At 39.9% G+C, this 17,689-nt stretch overlaps 1 protein-coding gene across 6 annotated transcripts in view; it reads right to left on the minus strand.

Annotated features, from left to right (window-relative positions):
* The window catches only part of TNS3 (tensin 3), a 438,738-nt gene that overhangs the window by 303,632 nt on the left and 117,417 nt on the right, over positions 1-17,689 (minus strand). For all 6 annotated transcript variants that reach the window (XM_030551450.1, XM_030551451.1, XM_030551449.1 and 3 more), the window contains exon 2: positions 13,685-13,729. In XM_030551450.1, coding sequence (XP_030407310.1) covers positions 13,685-13,729 — 45 coding nt within the window. The remainder of the gene's footprint in view (positions 1-13,684; positions 13,730-17,689) is intronic.

Raw genomic sequence — 17,689 nt, forward strand, 5'->3', positions numbered from 1 at the left:
ATTGGCAAACTAGCACTTGTTCTGTGTGAGTCAGATGCACAAGAAGTGCCTGAAAAGAGTTAAAGGATAACGTGTGTCATGAAAACTCATTGTCACAAGCTGCCATTTCTTTGTTTAATGAACTGGCTTTGTCATCTCAAAGGCTGAAATCCTGCATGTATAAGAAGTAAACTAATTTTTAAAAAGTTAATGACATGCTATACGCGCATCCAAATAACAAAATTTAGTCCTTTGAACATTAGAAAAATGAGATTGAGTCTGACTACAGCTGAGTGAGTTTCATCTTTAATTTAAATTTCTAAGTATTGACATAAACATTGGAAAGCCAAAATCCACATACGCACACACAATTACGCTTTAAATGGTCAGAATTTTGATTCTTCTATTATAATCCTTCTGCATCCAGAATCCTTAATCCACCTCTGACCACTGTAGATTTATTCTCACAGCTGCATTAAAACACCAAACAGGCAAAGCATGTGCTTCTCTGGCCGTGTTTAGATCCATGCATATTTCCTCCCTCAACCATTGATAGTCCTTGATGAAGTTGCTCATGGAAACAGCTAATGTGGGAGGACAGGGATGCCAGGGGCGGGTCAGGATCATACAGAAACCTTCCAGCCCAACTTTCTCTTCTGTGCTCCCATGACACAGTGCAGCGACTCAGGTGGCTCAATACAACAAAGCCACCAATGGATGCCTCTTATATTAAGCCACACACCCAGACAAGAAAAAGAAACGGGGGAGGGTGGTCAGGAAGGAGGAGAACAGAGGGAAAGAAAGAGAAAATGAACTGATACAAGGAGAGCTGCAGCAGCTGTGTGCCAGAGCAATGAACAAAGTGAACAGCTGAGGGGGCCACGGATGCACATTAGTAAACTAATCATGAAGAAATGAGAGCCTCCAACCAAAAAAATATGATTAAGGATTTTAGCAATCTCACCAGTTACTAAGCTGTTTCACAACTGGAGTCATATTCAATCCAGCATTCCTCCTTGGGACAGATGTAGCACACTATGTTTATTACATATGAAACTAATTTTTCTGGGACAAGTTTGTGAAGGAGGTTCTGACTATTGCTATCTTGTTTCTCTGAGTGCATCTTTTCACCTCATTTTCCCCCCCAAAGGATGAAATAGAGGAGAAATATCAAAAATGCACAGGCATAAAAGCTTAGTAAATAGCATTTGCTCTGTTGTCCTGTGCTCTGTGCAGGAAGTGCACCCATCAGCTCTCTGACTAATGAAAAGTACACATTGAAAGTTCATAAATCATGGAAATATTTACCTTGACTCAGATGCTACTTTCTCAGTGCTTTTCCTATCCAGTGAAAACCTGTCTTAAGTGTTCACTCCAGAGACCATAATGTTCGATTTTCTGGAATTAGAAAGTTGGCAACCCTACCTATGCATTGAGTTCTACTTTGAGACAGTGCATAGAATTTGTGCTGGTGAACTTCAACTGCAGTAGATGTAAATCGTTTAAGATCTTTTTGTTTTTTCTGAAAACTGTGATTTCCAGTGAGTTTGGTGTTAGTTGAGTCCGTGAGGTCTGGGTAAAATAAAAATGAATGTCTGAGTGTATTGGGAGGATAACAATTTTTAGGTAATATTTTCCTATTTTCTTGATGCTCCCATATCTGAATTCTTTATTGTTAAGGAGCAGGGCCTCGGGGAAAGGGTGGTGTGGAGGCGGGGGTCTCAGGGAGAAGGGGTGGCATGGAGTGGAGGCTCAGGGGTGGTGCCAGGGTGGGGCCATGGGGAGAAGGGGCAGTGCAATGGGTGGGGCCATGGTTTAGGTGCCAGTGCCCCCCCCACACACACACACACTTTTAGGGAGCTTCTGTCGCTCCTGGCTCTGGGCAATTATTATTAGTTAACAGCTTGTAGCGCACCAGCTAGGTGCTGTGCAGACAGAGACAGAGAACTTACAGACTAGGAAGTGTACAAAGTAATGGCATGAAATGGGGGAAGTTCAGTGATATAAGGGAGTGCAACTGAAGAATGAAGTTAAGCACATGGTCTGTTAATTTCACCTTATTAAATGTATTTAAAAAAATCGTACTTGCACATCTTTTTCAGTGAGTTAAAAGCTGGTATCTCTGTGGGTGTGGGACAGGCAGGCTAGGCTTTATAGTTTCTAGTTACAAATGTAAGGCCCCATTCTCATGGAGTTTAAAGCCAGAAGGGACCACTAGACCATCTAATTCAGAGATACTCAGACTGAGGCTTGAGAGACGCAAGTGACTCTTTAATGTGTCTCCTTGCAGCACATGATATTGAAACCCTGTGTGATTTAATGATTAACCAGCCTAAGTTATTAACCAATCAGGATACTTTTACTGTTATTAACCAATTGTGTTGATAAAATAATAATAGTTGGACAGTAATTTTGCTTTGAGAATAAACTAAATATTTCCCCATCATACTGTTTAAATAGGAATATATAGTACTGTAGTAAATGAAACAATGAATTCATGACTGTGGCTCTTTTGGGTAATGTTGATTGCTAATTTGGTTCCTGAACCACTAAAGCCTAAATATCACTGATCTAATCTGACCTCCCATATATCACAGGCCGCCATCACCACTCAGTGTCTATACATTTAGCCCAACAAATGAAATGAGACCAAAGGAGACTAGACTCTTATGTGCCAGAGAATAGCAAGGACCACAGTGCACCAGCGCTCAAGGACCCTGCAATGGCAGAGAAATGATGAAGTGAGTTAGTGAGATATGCCCAGATAATCTCAGCAAGTGCAGGGGAAGGTGAATAATCCCCCAGGTCTCTGCCAATCTGACCTAGTGAAATATTTCCCTCCCAATCTAGGGTGATCAGATAGCAAATGTGAAAAATCAGGACAGGGGGTGCGGGAGTAACAGATAAGAAAAAGACCCAATATAAGAAAAGACCCAAAAATCATGACTGTCCCTATAAAATTGGGACATCTGGTCACCCTATCCCAATCCCACATATGGCCATCAGTTAGACCCTGAGCATGTGAGCATACATTCCGCTTCACTGGAATCAATGGCAAAGCTTTTGTAGGCTTTAGTCAAACAGAATTAGGTACTATGTTCTTTTATGAAGTACTATCTGTACACTAGATGTTATTCTTAGCCCCTTCTTTCTCCCTAAATTATAAATGCAAACATGATGCTTACAAGAAAAAATGGTCATCTAATTTCAGTAGTGTAAAAATTATCCTGATAAATTGGAAAAATCATAAACCATCAGTATTCAACAACAGTATGAATTAGAGCTGTTTAGCAGTAAAACCTGATGGAAAAAACAAACATGACAATATAGCAAGTTTCGTGGCAGGTTGTGCCATCCGTTCTTCATGTCTGATACTCTATCTCCAATATGAGCCACTGCCTGGTGCTTCAAAAGGACCTAACTGAAATCTAAAATTCACCTAGCCAATTATTCAGTGCAGTATAGAAGGGAAAATTTCCCCTCTTACCTGCTTGCAATCTGCTTCTGCCCTGAAGAATATTTCATTATCCTTATCTCACCTTGCATAACAGTTGCTGCTAAGAGCAGTAATCAAGACATGTGTGTGTTAAAATAGTCCTGTATTTCTGAGAATTTTGATTCAAAGCTATAGTAATCATCATCTAATCTAAAGTTCACAACATTAATTACTTCGATTTTAAGGGGAAATAACATGAACCTTTCCTCTCCAATGGGCTGAGTTAGCTTTTTTAAAATTAGCATTATTCTTTGTAACTATAATTACATTGAAATCATTAGAGTCTCCTGGGAAGGTATAGTTTATTTTCTTCATAATTTATACACTGCAAGACTCAAAAAATGTGTGAAAATAAATCATTATAAGCTTCTAGAGCTATACTGTTATAGCACATTATAGAGCATGGTGCTAAAGATTCAATAGTGAACAATTGTGGGAAAAGTAGATTGTTATTTTTAAAAGGTTAATATCATGCCTCCACAACAAACTTATCTCTTTCAAATTAAATGATTCATAAGAGTTTGGTTCTTCTAGCTAACTACCAAAATTTAATGTGCACCACAGGATTTTTATGTAAAAATTGCCATACTACTTCAGGGCAATGGCCCATCTATTCCAGTATGCAGAGGCTTAACAGAAAAGTGTTAAGAAAAAAAGGGGGAAATAATCTTTCCACAAAAGAAGTCAGTTAGTGGGTTAGTTTATACCCTGAATTCTGAGATTTTACATTACATGTAAATTGTATCTAAGGTTCATAGGTACTTAAATCCCTGGTTTGGTTTGAGATCCCTTCCTACAATTGAGAATTTAACCAACAAGTAAACATTGCATTCCTTTAGCTCTAATTCTGTTACAGCACCTTACTCATGTGATAGCCCATTGATTTCTCATATAACTATGGGCTTAAACTGCAGCAAGGGAGATTTAGGTTGGACATTAGGAAAAAGTTCCTAACTGTCAGGGTAGTTAAACACTGGAATAGATTGCCTAGGGAAGTTGTGGAATCTCCATCTCTGGAGATATTTAAGAGTAGGTTAGATAAATGTCTATCAGGGATGGTCTGGACGGTATTTGGTCCTGCCATGAGGGCAGGGGACTGGACTCGATGACCTCTCGAGGTCCCTTCCAGTCCTAGAGTCTATGAGTCTATGAGTCTATAACTAAGGTTTGTACTCCCAAGTTCCACTTTATTAGATTAGCAACATTTTACTACCTGACTTCCACACAAACCTGCTGCAATCTATTTTATTGGAGAAAAGAATCACCAAAGTCATTATAAGAGGAATGAAAGATTTTCCTTTCAATATTCATAGGTAGTTCCCATTATTAGTCTTACAGCTTCTGGGCTCAAGCCCACTAGACAAAATATGCAGCCAAAAAGTATCCTGCATGGAAAAGCTACATTCCTAGGGTATGTCTACAGTACAAAATTATGTCAACCCAAGTTCCATCACCGTACAGCCGCTGCAGAATTAAATCGCTTTTGCATGTCCACATTACGCTCCTTGTCTGGGCCATGTGCATCCTCACCAGGAGCACTTGCACAGACTTAACTGTCAATGTGGCTATTGTGGGATTGCTTCTGGAAGGCAACAACAGTCAAAGTAAACAACACAGTGTCTACACTGACACTATGTCGACCTAACTACATAGATGTCAACTCTACACCTCTCATGGAGGTAGAGTTATTAATTTCATGTAGTGGGTGAGTTATATCGGCAGGAGCGACTTTTTAGTGTAGACACTTGCAGAGTTAGGTCAACATAAACTGCTTTATGTCAGCCTAACTCTTGTGTAGACCAGGGCCTAGCTAACAGCCTCACCAAAACTGTTCACATATTCTTTAAGTCACAAACTGTAGGTAAAGGATTTTATTTTTCTTCCTGGATGACCTGAAAAGCTTCTGCAAATCTTTGGGCAATTTCAAAACTAATCAAGCCATCAAAATACTTAAAGTACATCTCCCTTGCAGAATAGGCCCAATTTAAAAATACTTTTTACATGCTTGTTAAAGCTTTTTATCCTCTGGGTCTGCCGGGTTAACGTTCCCTAAAGGCGGTTCTAGGAAGCTAACACCCACCCTATAAGATCAAAGACCATTTTTTTCTTTAAAGATAAAAAACATTCCATTAAACAGAGCTTCATTATGAGGGTAGGAAAGACAATAAAAAACACAGATCACTTTTGTTCTAGGGAAATAAAAATAAAACCTTGATTTTCTTCATTTTCAGAGCCTGTGTGATCATATTTACAACTAGCCAAACATAGCAGAGAAATCAATTAATCAGAAAGTGTAATATGACCTACATTGGGATAGTCTCAGTGAACAGAAAGAAACCTTCAAATTCTTCTGCAAAGGAAGAGAGGAAAAATAACTAAATCTGAACATATTACAGACTTTTTAAACTTGTGTGTGACCAGCTGAATGACAATGGTGAATCTAAGGTTGCCATAGAAATAGGTTGCTTATTAGAATCCCTGATAAAGCAATGGTGAAGAGATGTATGCTAGATTCTAAATTTGGTTCACAAAATTTTTTAATCCTTTTCAAAGTTCATCAAAGACTACAAATCATTGGATGGCTCTTTCCCCTCATCTCTCTTGAGAGCAACAGTAGATCTTTTAAAATCCCTGGAAGTAGTGATATATTACCTGATAGGTTTCAGTAACACTTCTATGCCTTCATATGATCCACAACAGAAATAGTGGAGAATAAAGGACTACTTTATCAGAAACCGCAGAATTGTAATCTGAAGGGGACAATAATGTGTTTTAAATGTTTGCCCCTTCGTATTTAGGAAGTGAACTATAGTCTATATTAGAGAGACAAGTCCTTCCTTTCTAGAGATAAATTCAGGACTACCATGTCTGTGACCCAAGAAGTCCCATCTGAACTTGTTCACCATGCTGCTCTCTCTGCCAGTCCATTCCCCTGTGTATGGCTGGGATTGCAAGAAATATGAGTTAAAAAGATATTACACCTCAAAAGCATGAAATTCACTACATAAGCTGCTATAGTTATATGGGCATTCTTTATATGGATTAGGAGGTTGTTAGTGATAGTGATTTGCATATGAAACTATATTGAAAAATGTGTGACTGAAATTTTACAACATTAATATATGATAGGAAGTATATGTTCTTAAACTTATTTACTTCCTTGTTTCTGAAGTTTTATATTTTGTGACATATACTAATGGAAGCAACCTTAACTAATGTATTACTATATTTTTTATTTTAATTGATATAAATTAAATTCCTTTACTGAATCTCACTAAACTGGGGTATTCAGGATTATTCTCTATTTAAATGTTTATTTCGAGACTAATTGGGAAAAACTAGGCCATTAAAAATATTATATTGTGTGCATTTTTTTCTACATTGAAAAAATGAAGCTGTATCTTGGCTCAAAAAATCTCTAATCTCATAAAACACTATCAAGAAATTGTCTATTTTGCAACTGGGTTTTCATTGTTACTCCCTTGCAAATGTCACTTCAAGCCACAATCATTATAGATAAATCAGGTTAAACAAAACTATTTCATTAACTACCACAAACAAATTCTTTAGATCATATATTCATGTCTCCTTCAGAAGTTAACTTTAGTGCCACTTCTGAATCTAAAGTGCAGAGTTACCAATTCTATGCTAGAATACAATTACATTCTTCTCACTGGTCATTGGAGGATTTGTGGTATCTTTGTATTTTTTCCCATTTTTTCTGTGGTCTTTTAAAATGAACCTGTCAGAGCATGTTGACGAATAACATTTTGCTTTGCCAACAACAATTTTTTTAATGCATCACCTATTCCTTTTTCTCTCATATTATAAGATTAGCCATCCCTCCACCCTGAGGACATACATCACAAAGCATTTATTAAATAGTGACATGGTTTATTGGAGCAGGGAGGATTCATACATACATATTTGTGTTCTCCTGCTGTTATTAACCAGGGACCGAATTCCATGCTATACAATCTTTGCTATACAAAACACTCCCAGTCACATCGATGAGAATTTTGAACAAGCAAGGACAGTGGAGCTGGGCACCAGGTCATGTTACGTTTCTACTGAAATCCATAAACAAACAAAACAACAAAACCAAGTGTTTATGGTTCAAAATATTGTTTGTCCAACAAAATTGCTACAACAACTTGCATCAATTTTTAAAATGTTCACAGGGCATCAGTATTAGCTTGGTGGCAGCGGACTTGCCAGGCACTGCAACAACCAGGAAACTAAGCCTCTTATTCTGAGCTCCGCGTTCCTTCCTTTTCTCAAATTAGTAGGTCTAGCATCCCTGCCATTCAAGCTCTGGCAGAATTAGTTCTATACCGCACAAGCTGTTCAGACTCTGGCAGTGGCATCCACATGGCAGAGCAGTGTAGTCTAAGCTATTTCAGTGGAACATTACTATAGTGAAGCACGAGCAAGGCTGAGCTCTGGTCATGCGAGAATTCAGCCTCTGCCTTTAAGCTGCAAAGGGCTCTCATACTAAATTTAATGCATTAGATAATGTTCAGCTGAAGTGTATGATCTAATGCTTTCTCTGTACTCCCAGGGGATTAGATAATTGATTGGTGAAGCATGCCGAGTTATAGTAAACAACATGTCTGCATCAGGACAGCCATCAGATTGTATTTACTTCTATTCATCAACAACTTTGTATAGCCAAAGCTCTTGGATTGTTTGAAACAGGTTGTTCTGAATCACAACTCAGCTGCCTCCTTGCCACCCTTAACGATATCCATTTACAAAAGTCACTAAGTATATTGGGGAGGTGAGATAATGCCTTCCCTCTTCTCTCATAGTGAACTCCACCTCTCATTATTAGCCACTCCCTTCCAGCCCCTTTTCTCTAGCAGAGAAGGCAGAGATGACATCAAATCTTTTCTCTGGCTGACTAGCAGAGAATACTGATAATTGGGGCTGTCTACTCCAACTCATCCAGGAAAGCAACAGCTTCTACTAGCCTGAGGCCTACACACTTGAGTCCTCCCTTGCCAGCTATCTGAATGAGCCAGAATAATGCAAGAGAGTTAAATGTGATTGTCATGCTTAAGCTAAGAGTCTAATGCATTTATGGAAAGAGAAATCAGATACGATGGACACATTTATAAAATGATTATACATCCCTTGCTCTGTCAAAGCTTAGCTGTATGACCTGCGCAAAGTGTGTTAAACTGTGATTATTTTCAGAAAAGAGATCACATAAATATGGCACCTCCTTACTCAACCAATCTACTCCCTGCTTGTTGCCAACCACACCTGCTCACTTCATGACAAAAAATATGATTTAAAATAAGTAATTAGCTCCTATTATCCTATGAAGCCAACACAGCAACAGGAGAGCTGGATTCTGTTCTGGACTACCCATGTTATAAACAGATAGCTAAGGGTTAATGTCTCTTTCACCTGAAGCACCTGACCAGAGGACCAATCAGGAAACCGGATTTTTTCAACTTTGGGTGGAGGGAAGTTTGTGTCTAAGTCTTTGTTTTCTGGCTGCCTGTTTTCTCTGAGCTTTGGAGAAGTAGTTTCTACTTTCTAGTCTTCTGTTTCTAAGTGTAAGGACAAAGAGATCAGATAGTAAGTTATATGGTTTCTTTTCTTTGGTATTTGCATGAATATAAGTGCTGGAGTGCTTTGATTTGTATTCTTTTTGAATAAGGCTGTTTATTCAATATTCTTTTAAGCAATCGACCCTGTGTTGTGTCACCTTAATACAGAGACAACATTTGTATGTATTTTTCTTTCTTTTTTTATAAAGCTTTCTTTTAAGACCTGTTGGAGTTTTTCTTTACTTCAGGGAAATTGAGTCTGTACTCACCAGGGAATTGGTGGGAGGAAGAAATCAGGGGAGATCGGTGTGTGTTGAATTGGCTAGCCTGATTTTGCATTCCCTTTGGGGGAATAGGAAAGTCCTTTTTGTTTCCAGGACCGGGAACGGAGAGGGGGAGTCACTCTGTTTGGATTCACAGAGCTTGTGTCTGTGTATCTCTCCAGGAGCCCTGGAGGGGGGAAGGGAAAAAGGATTATTTCCCTTTGTTGTGAGACTCAAGGGGTTTGGGTCTTGGGGTCCCCAGGGAAGGTTTTTCAGGGGGACCAGAGTGCCCCAAAACACTCTAATTTTTTGGGTGGTGGCAGCAAGTACCAGGTCCAAGCTGGTAACTAAGCTTGGAGGTTTTCATGCTAACCCCCATATTTTGGACGCTAAGGTCCAGATCTGGGACTAAGGTTATGATAACCCATCATCAACATACTTATTAATTAAGAGTCAAAGTCTCCTGTGAGTTTCATTAGAGTAAACATGGGTGGCAGATATCATGGCTCGGGAAGGCTGTGCCTCTCCAAACAGTCAGGTGTGGCCCCGCCCATGCTCTGCCTCCAGACTCCCCCTCCTGCTTCCCGCTCTGTGGCTCCCCCAGTGTATTGGCCCCAGATTGGGCTGCACTGCCCACACTCCTGGTTGGGGAGATTGGAGCCATGCTGCCCGCTCACCAGGTGCTCCAGGGCTGGAACTGCACTGCCAGCCCTCCCAGATGCTCCAGGGCTGAGGAGCCTGCTGCCATGCCATCTTCCCTTCTGACGTTCCGTGGCGGGGGGGGGGGGAGGGAGCTGTGGCCGTGGCGCCCACACTCCCGGCACTTCGGGGCTGGAGCCACACCGCCTGCCCTCTTGGTGCTCCGGGGCTAAGAGTGCTAGCTTGGGACGGGGGCCAGCAGCTGCGGTGGAAGGGCTCTGGGCTCCAGTGAGGAGAGCAGTACTTCGGGCCAAAGGGGCCAGACTGAGAGCTAGCCTCCCCCAGCCAGCGGTTCACACACCTCCCATGAGTGTAAATCTAGAGTAACTTAATTAAATGTGATATATGCCATCATGTGCTGCAATGCCCCTCTGCCATGTACATGGGTCAAACTGGACTGTCTTTACGCAAAAGAATAAATGGATACAAATCAGATGTCAAGAATTATAACATTCAAAAACCAGTTGGAGAACACTTCAACCTTCCCGGTCACTCATTAACAGACTTAAAAGTGGCAATTCTTCAACAAAAAACTTCAAAAACAGACTCCAACGAGAAACTGAGGAACTGGAATTAATTTGCAAATGGGACACCATCAAATTAGGACTGAATAAAGACTGGGAGTGGATGGGTCACTACAAAAACTAATTTCCCCATACTGTTACTGAAACCTTCTTGTCAATTGTTTGAAATGGGCCACTCTGTTTACATTGACCTCATTACCACTACAAAGGTGATTTTTCCTCCCTCGGTATTCTACTGTTGAGAATAGCCCACTTCCACTTTAATTAAATTGTCTCATTAGCACTGACCCCCCATATTTTCATGTACTGTGTATATATACCTGCCTACTTGTTTTTCCACTCCATGCATCTGATGAAGTGGGTTTTAGCTCACGAAAGCTTATGCCCAAATAAATATGTTCATTTCTAAGGTGTCATAAGTACTCCTCGTTTTTTCATTAAACTCAACACTGAAGAAACAGATCAACATTTGCTGCACATTTTCAAACGCAATGTGTTTAACTCAGGTTACAGAGTAGTGTAACTTAACTGCATTCTAACTATATTTATCATACACATCAGCTGCACCCAGCTTGCTGGTGATAGTGAGCAAGTCAGAAAGAAAATCTCTGAGGGTTTTGTCCTGAAATCTGACTTCAGTTTCTACCTGTGATCTGAAAGGTAGGTGGCTTTGATGGGGGTCACATTATGAAACTAGAGGGTCTCAGCTCTGGAACTCTTCCTCTTGAGCATTGAGTAGCATCTCTATTCATATTTCACTTGCTCTGTGGTTCTCTCAAGCCAAAGATACCCCAGCATAAGTGCCTCCTCCCTGACTCCAAGGAAGCCCAAAACACTTGCAACAAAGTTGCTACAAATCAAATAGTTTCTTAAATGATTAAATGCCTGGTTTAATCTAATGCAGGGGTTCTCAAACTTCATTGCACTGTGACTCCTGTCTAACAACAAAAACTAGTACACAGTCCCAGGAAGGGGGACTGAAGCCAGAGTCCACCTGAATCCTGCTGCCCCAGCTGGTGGGGCTCGGGCTTTGGCTTCAGCCCTGGGGCTCAGGCTTTGGCCCCAGGCCCCAGCAAGTCTAATGCCAGCCCAGCAACGCCATTAAAACAGATTTGTGACCCACTTTGGGGTCCAACCCACAGTTTGAGAACTGCTTATCTAATGTTTTATATAGTCCAGCCTGTAGCTCTGACAAATATCACATAGCAAGGTAACTGGAGACGAAATTTTTGATATTTATTAGGACCTCTGGACAAAAAATGTCTTCTCTCAGTCTTCTATATTCAGATGCCATGATGAAATCAGGCCCCCCAAAATAATGAGACTGACTTAAAAATTACTAGATTTTAAAGAATGCTACATTTTGGGTTCTTTTTATTTGCATTCCGAGTTTTGAATCGTTAAAAGTCATTTCCCTGAGGCTAGAAACTTACTTCATAAAAAGAAAGAAAAAAGAAAGAAGGACATAATGTGAGAGTCATAATAAAATCATGAAAGTTGGCAACATTGATGCGCTTAGAATGGGTGCACTCCAAATTTCATATCAGTTTCAGAGGTGTCACTGTTCTAGCAGCAGGGGCCGGTGCAAGGATGTTTCGTGCCCTAGGCGAAACTTCCACCTTGCGCCCTCCCTCTCACACCTCCGCCCTGAGGATCCCCCCCGTGGCAGCTCCCCCCCTCTGCCCTGAGGCGCCCCCCTTGCAGCAGCTCCCCACCCCCCACCCTCCGCCCTGAGGCACCCCCCCGCACCTCAGCTTAGGTGCCGCAAGCCTGGGAGGTGGGAGAAGTGAAGCAGCCACAGCGTGCTTGGGGAGGAGGCAGGGCAGGGGTGATCTGGGGCGGGGAGTTCCCCTGCGTGCCGCCCCCCCCCTTACTTGCTGCAGGCGGCCCTCCCCATGCTCCCCTGCCCCAGCTCCCTCTGCCTAAATGCCGGGGGCGGCCGAAGATCCGGCCACCACGGTCGCTGCCAAAGAAAATGGCGCCCCCCAAATCCTAGTGCCCTAAGCAACCGCGTGGGTCGCCTAAATGGTTGCACCGGCCCTGCTAGCAGCATTCTTTGTTAAACATCAGGAATATCACTGGAATCAGTAATACCTCTAAAACAAGAATGAACTTTTGAAACGTGTTCAGTGTACTTCCCCATCTCATAAGGCTGCTGAGGATTAATTAACTGATATTTTTAAAATGTTTTGGAGATGGAAACTGATATATAAGTGTTAAAATGCTGTTACTGGCAATAAAAAAAAATGCCTTTCCAATTCTTGACCCTATGTCTGTAATGAAGAAAAAAGGCCACAAAAGAAAGCTTCTAAGTCATGGCCTAATAAGTTAAGAGAAACACTGAGTCAGCTGTATGCATTGGCAGGAAAAAAATATACAAAGTATTTTGGACAGAACTGAGAAATCAGTCAGCAGTTTTAGTCTTTCCTTGATCTTGCAAACTGGTATTCTTCACAAGCAGGAACCCACTGAACAAAGTAAACAACTGAATTCAACAAATATACTACACTGTATCAATGGTATATATGGTATTGCATGTATTTCTTCAAGCATTTTTATGTCTAAAGTTTAGAAAATAGTTCTAATATATAACAGCCTTTAATTCTGTACATTACCATTAATCAGAGGTATAAAGCTTTTACAATTTTTAATTTTATTTACATTGCCTCAGACTATCTCTGCAAGTGAATGTAGTTCCCTCCCTCAGAACAGATCCACATTTCTCAAGCATGGAGCTAGTCTGGCATGGGGTTACCTTTGGTCGCCAAACCACAGCCATACAGTACATGGCCCCTAGGACACGAGTGTTCCAGATGGCCATTTTATTTTTGGTCTCAGTAGGAAACCAATACATGCCCTGCCTATCTAACTTGCAAACATTCCCTCTGCAAACATTTACAATCCATGCATTTTGCTATCCAATCACTCTACGTGCCTTCTAGTCACACTTGTGCCTATAATACATTTCTGTTAATTGGTTCATTTTCATTACACACAGAACTCAGGCATTAAAATAGAGTGAAACATTTTACAATCTGCAACCCAAAGCAGCACAGAAACCATAATGAATTCACAGATGTGATTACCTTCTTCTAAGTTAAAAGCATTACTTCAGAAAGGTCATTTTATAAAATGGGTTGATTTGCTGAAGAATGAACATACCTCAGCTTGTCCAACAGCCAATCCTCCAGACGAACTCTTGTCAGCCTGGTTCAAACAAAGGGTTGCTTTAATTAGTGAAATATTACCAACTGATGGGGCAAATTCCAAAAATACTTCACTACAATTAGGAAAGCTTTCCTTCTATTCATTACTACACAGCATTTAAGAAATAATATTTAACTCCTTGACAGCCATATAGGTATACCTTTAGTAAGCCCCATGCAGTCTCCCCCAACTGTCTCTCACAATACCAGCTATCGTGCTGTGGAAAAATCATTGCTGCATCAGAAAGGCTTCTTGCAGATATTATTAATTACAGTTTTCAGTTTCTATTTTTATTTGTATTTTTGGCTCCTTTCCAAAGTGTAACTTCCCAGAAAATTCTTTCTTTACAGGTTTATTTATACAGAAATTTTGACCCCATACATTTGACCAAAAATGGGTTGCTTCATAGCAATGCAATAAGCACAAGAGGTTTTTTGGAAACCTCATACTGTTTTTAATACAGTTTCATTAATTGTTCCTACCTTGTATGTAATCATCTACATCCTTACACATTGGAGAAGACCTCCATGTTAGACTGAATGCTTGTCTCTCTCACCAACAGAAGTTTGTCCAATAAAAAAATATTACCTCACCCACCTTGTCACTCTAATATCCTGGAACCAACATGGTTACAACTCTACAAACATATATTACATATGCCCTTTACAGCCAGATTTACAAACATAGGCACTGAAGCTCTGCATGCATATTCAACCTCATTGCATGTGCATGTGCAAACACGTGTTGGCTTGTTTTAAGATTAAGCTAAAGTGTCGTTATGACATACCATGGCTCATAGTCAATATAAACCAATCATTCCTAAATAAGGAGCTTACAGAGAATTAAGAGGTATTTAATATTATCCTTACTCTGCTCTTTAGCAGCTCATGCCTGTATTTAACTGACCCATATCTTTGGTCAGAAATTATGAGTCTTTTAAATGGCAATGGGTCAGATCCTGCTCATTTTTCTTATGCAAGATGTCCCACTGACTACAATGGAACTGTTTATGTGAACAAGGCTTTGACTCTTGGAACCTATCTTTTTCAGTAATTCTGATCCTATGTGAGCAAGATACCTTATGAATTTTTCAATGAAATTACACCTTAGCTGAACTATTCCTTTTATAAACATTACCCTATAATTTGCTCCTGTCTTTCTATTTCCTGTTATTTATTGTAGCCACAGTTTATGCTATATCTAGATGCCTTTAAAAACTAATTTTACAGCCAGCATCTTGTTGTATAACCTATGGCAAGGTTTACTTATCATCTAACTTAATGTTCTAATTTTCTACAATCTCAACCTGTTTAAATCCAACAATTTACTTTTTCTAAGAAAAGGTAAGTCTCATACATATGTCATCTCAGGAGGATGTGTATTTGCTTTTGCATTATAAGGGTCATATATTTACATTAGCTGTAAATTTGTTCTCACAAACCCCACTTTTGTAGATATAAGTGGTTAGGGCCCATATTTTGACAGTCAATGGGATTTAGGTTCCTAAATGTCTATGCCACTTTTGACAATAAGACTTAGGATCCTAACTCACTTAGGATGCTGCTATGTTGAACCCAGCAATGCCTAAATACTTTTTAAAATCTGCGGAACATATAAGAGAAAACAGGCATTTTTGCAGACACAAGTTGAAAGGGAGCAGCTGATAACCTAGCCCTCTAATGGGGTTTTGTTGTTATTGTTTTTAATAATAGCGTCTTATGAATCTTCAGCAGCCCAAGAATCACTGAAAGTGAAATTTTGGGACCTAAGTCCTTTTCCCTGCAAATAATGTAATAAAACCAATATGTGTCCTTTAAAAAAAACCCACAAAAACTGAAAATATACAGTTGTATTTCAGCTTGATATCAATTGGTAACTATTTTATAGAATAGTTAAGCAATGTGTGTGTGACTTCTCTTAGTCCATTGGACTTTCTTCAGCTGTCAACACGTGTGTGAGTACAGAGCAGCAATTACCAAGCCACACAGAACATACTAATGCAAGTTTAATAAATAATAATTATCCCTTGTAACTCATTAAACCAGTGGTTCCCAACATTTTATAATGATGGCAAGCCATCTGTGGGGAATGACCCAGTGTCTTGAGATTTAAAAGCATAAGCCTCTAGTACTTGAGTCAAAGAACCAGGTCTAATATTTAAAAGCAACAGCTGACTCATAAACCTCTATCAGAGTTCAGCCACTAGAGGGTGACAAAGAGCCATACTGTGGTAGAATGGGTTAAACATCTGTAGTGAGTCTCTCTCTTAAAATGGCTTAGAGGATGGATGTTTCCTTGTGCCCATTTGCACCATGCCCTGGCATCATTATCTTCTTTTTCTTCCCAAATAAAGCCAATGCTGTACAGAAATCAGTTCATCCCATCTACAGACATATAGCATGAAGTGCAAATCTGGCAGCCATATTGAGCCAGCAACTCTACACAACTGCTCTTAGTAGAGGGAGAAGGGCACAGTGCCATATTATTACAGGGGGTGTTGAGATAGATAGAATGCAATTACTCATGTTGGAATATGGCCAGGATACTTGGCCTAGAACAGCAATGCTCATTAAAAGTTCTAAGGGACCTTTAATACCCAAAGAGATAGTAGCAACATTCAAAACAAAATCCCCTCAACTACTACAGATGAAATTTATAAGCAACACAGAAATTATTCAACTGGGACCACAGTAAAAGAAAGCTTATTCATTTTAAAAACTGAGGTACTTTAATATCTTCCTGAAAACCTGTTCTGGAATCAGTTAGGGTAACAGAAATGTGGAGTGCCAGTCATTAAATTCTGCTATTTAATATCTTCAGCGTCAAATGCCCACAACTTAACATACAGTAAATAAACAGGCTTACCAATTTTCCATTGTGGCATGTTGTACACGAACAGTATTTCAAAGTATAGAAAATAATGCACACAGCTATGCCTTTCTGAAAGGAACCACTAAGGAAAAATATGAATCAAAATCTGCAGTACCTGATAGCTAGTAATTCTGAAACACAACTCTGTGGTAAATTCCATAGCTAAGAAATTCCAGCATACAAGGTGCTCTACCTGTTCCATCGGATAATTTTAGTCAATTCTGGTTCAAACATCTGCTTGACACATGAACCATTTAGGGAAAGAGGAATATAATATGCTTGTCATCCACAAATTTCAAAACCCTTAAAAGGGCAGATGAAAAAACTAAGACACAGGTGGGTTTAAGCTAAATATTTCAAATGTAAGTACCTAACGTTAGGCATCTAAATAAAATGACTGATTCTCAGAGATGCTTAGCATTCAGTGACTTCAAAGCAACTCGCAGGGACTCCCATGCAATCTTACATCACTTTTCAATGCAATATGTATTCTCATGATTAATTACTTGTACTGCAGTAAAAACACTCCAAAACTGGGATTCGCACTGAGTTTAAAACCAAGCTAAATAACACAAGGTGTAAATCATTTTATTTTCCGTGCATATAATTCATTGAAAAAACACCTGTCTGATTTACTCAAAGCTATCAAAATGTTACTATTATATAGAATACTGCATCAGTTTCAAAAGGGAGTTAGAGGGGAGAGACGTACTGCAGAATCAGTGTCCCACATACCACAGAATACATAGCACCCTGAATGCAATGAACATTTTTCAATGGTCATTTTATAACGAACCCATGGCCAGATCAGGAACTCTGCTGCTCTTTCTCTGACAGCATTTTCCTCTCTGCTTTCGAACTCAAGCTCAGCAGACAGAGAAACATCTTCCTGCAGGCAAGAATGAACAATCTCGCCCAATTACATAGCCATGTGTGGGCTATGAGCAATTTTCCAAACATAAAAGGCAAAAGGGAATTTGCTATCCATATATTAACGAGTTAAAACATGCCACCTGCAGATGGAAGGGATCAAAGTGTCTATCTGAGTCACCTCAAAATTAATCCCCTCCAGGAATGTTTTTCTCTCAC

The sequence above is a fragment of the Gopherus evgoodei genome, chromosome 2 (assembly GCF_007399415.2).
Source record: "Gopherus evgoodei ecotype Sinaloan lineage chromosome 2, rGopEvg1_v1.p, whole genome shotgun sequence".
NCBI lineage: Eukaryota > Metazoa > Chordata > Testudines > Testudinidae > Gopherus > Gopherus evgoodei.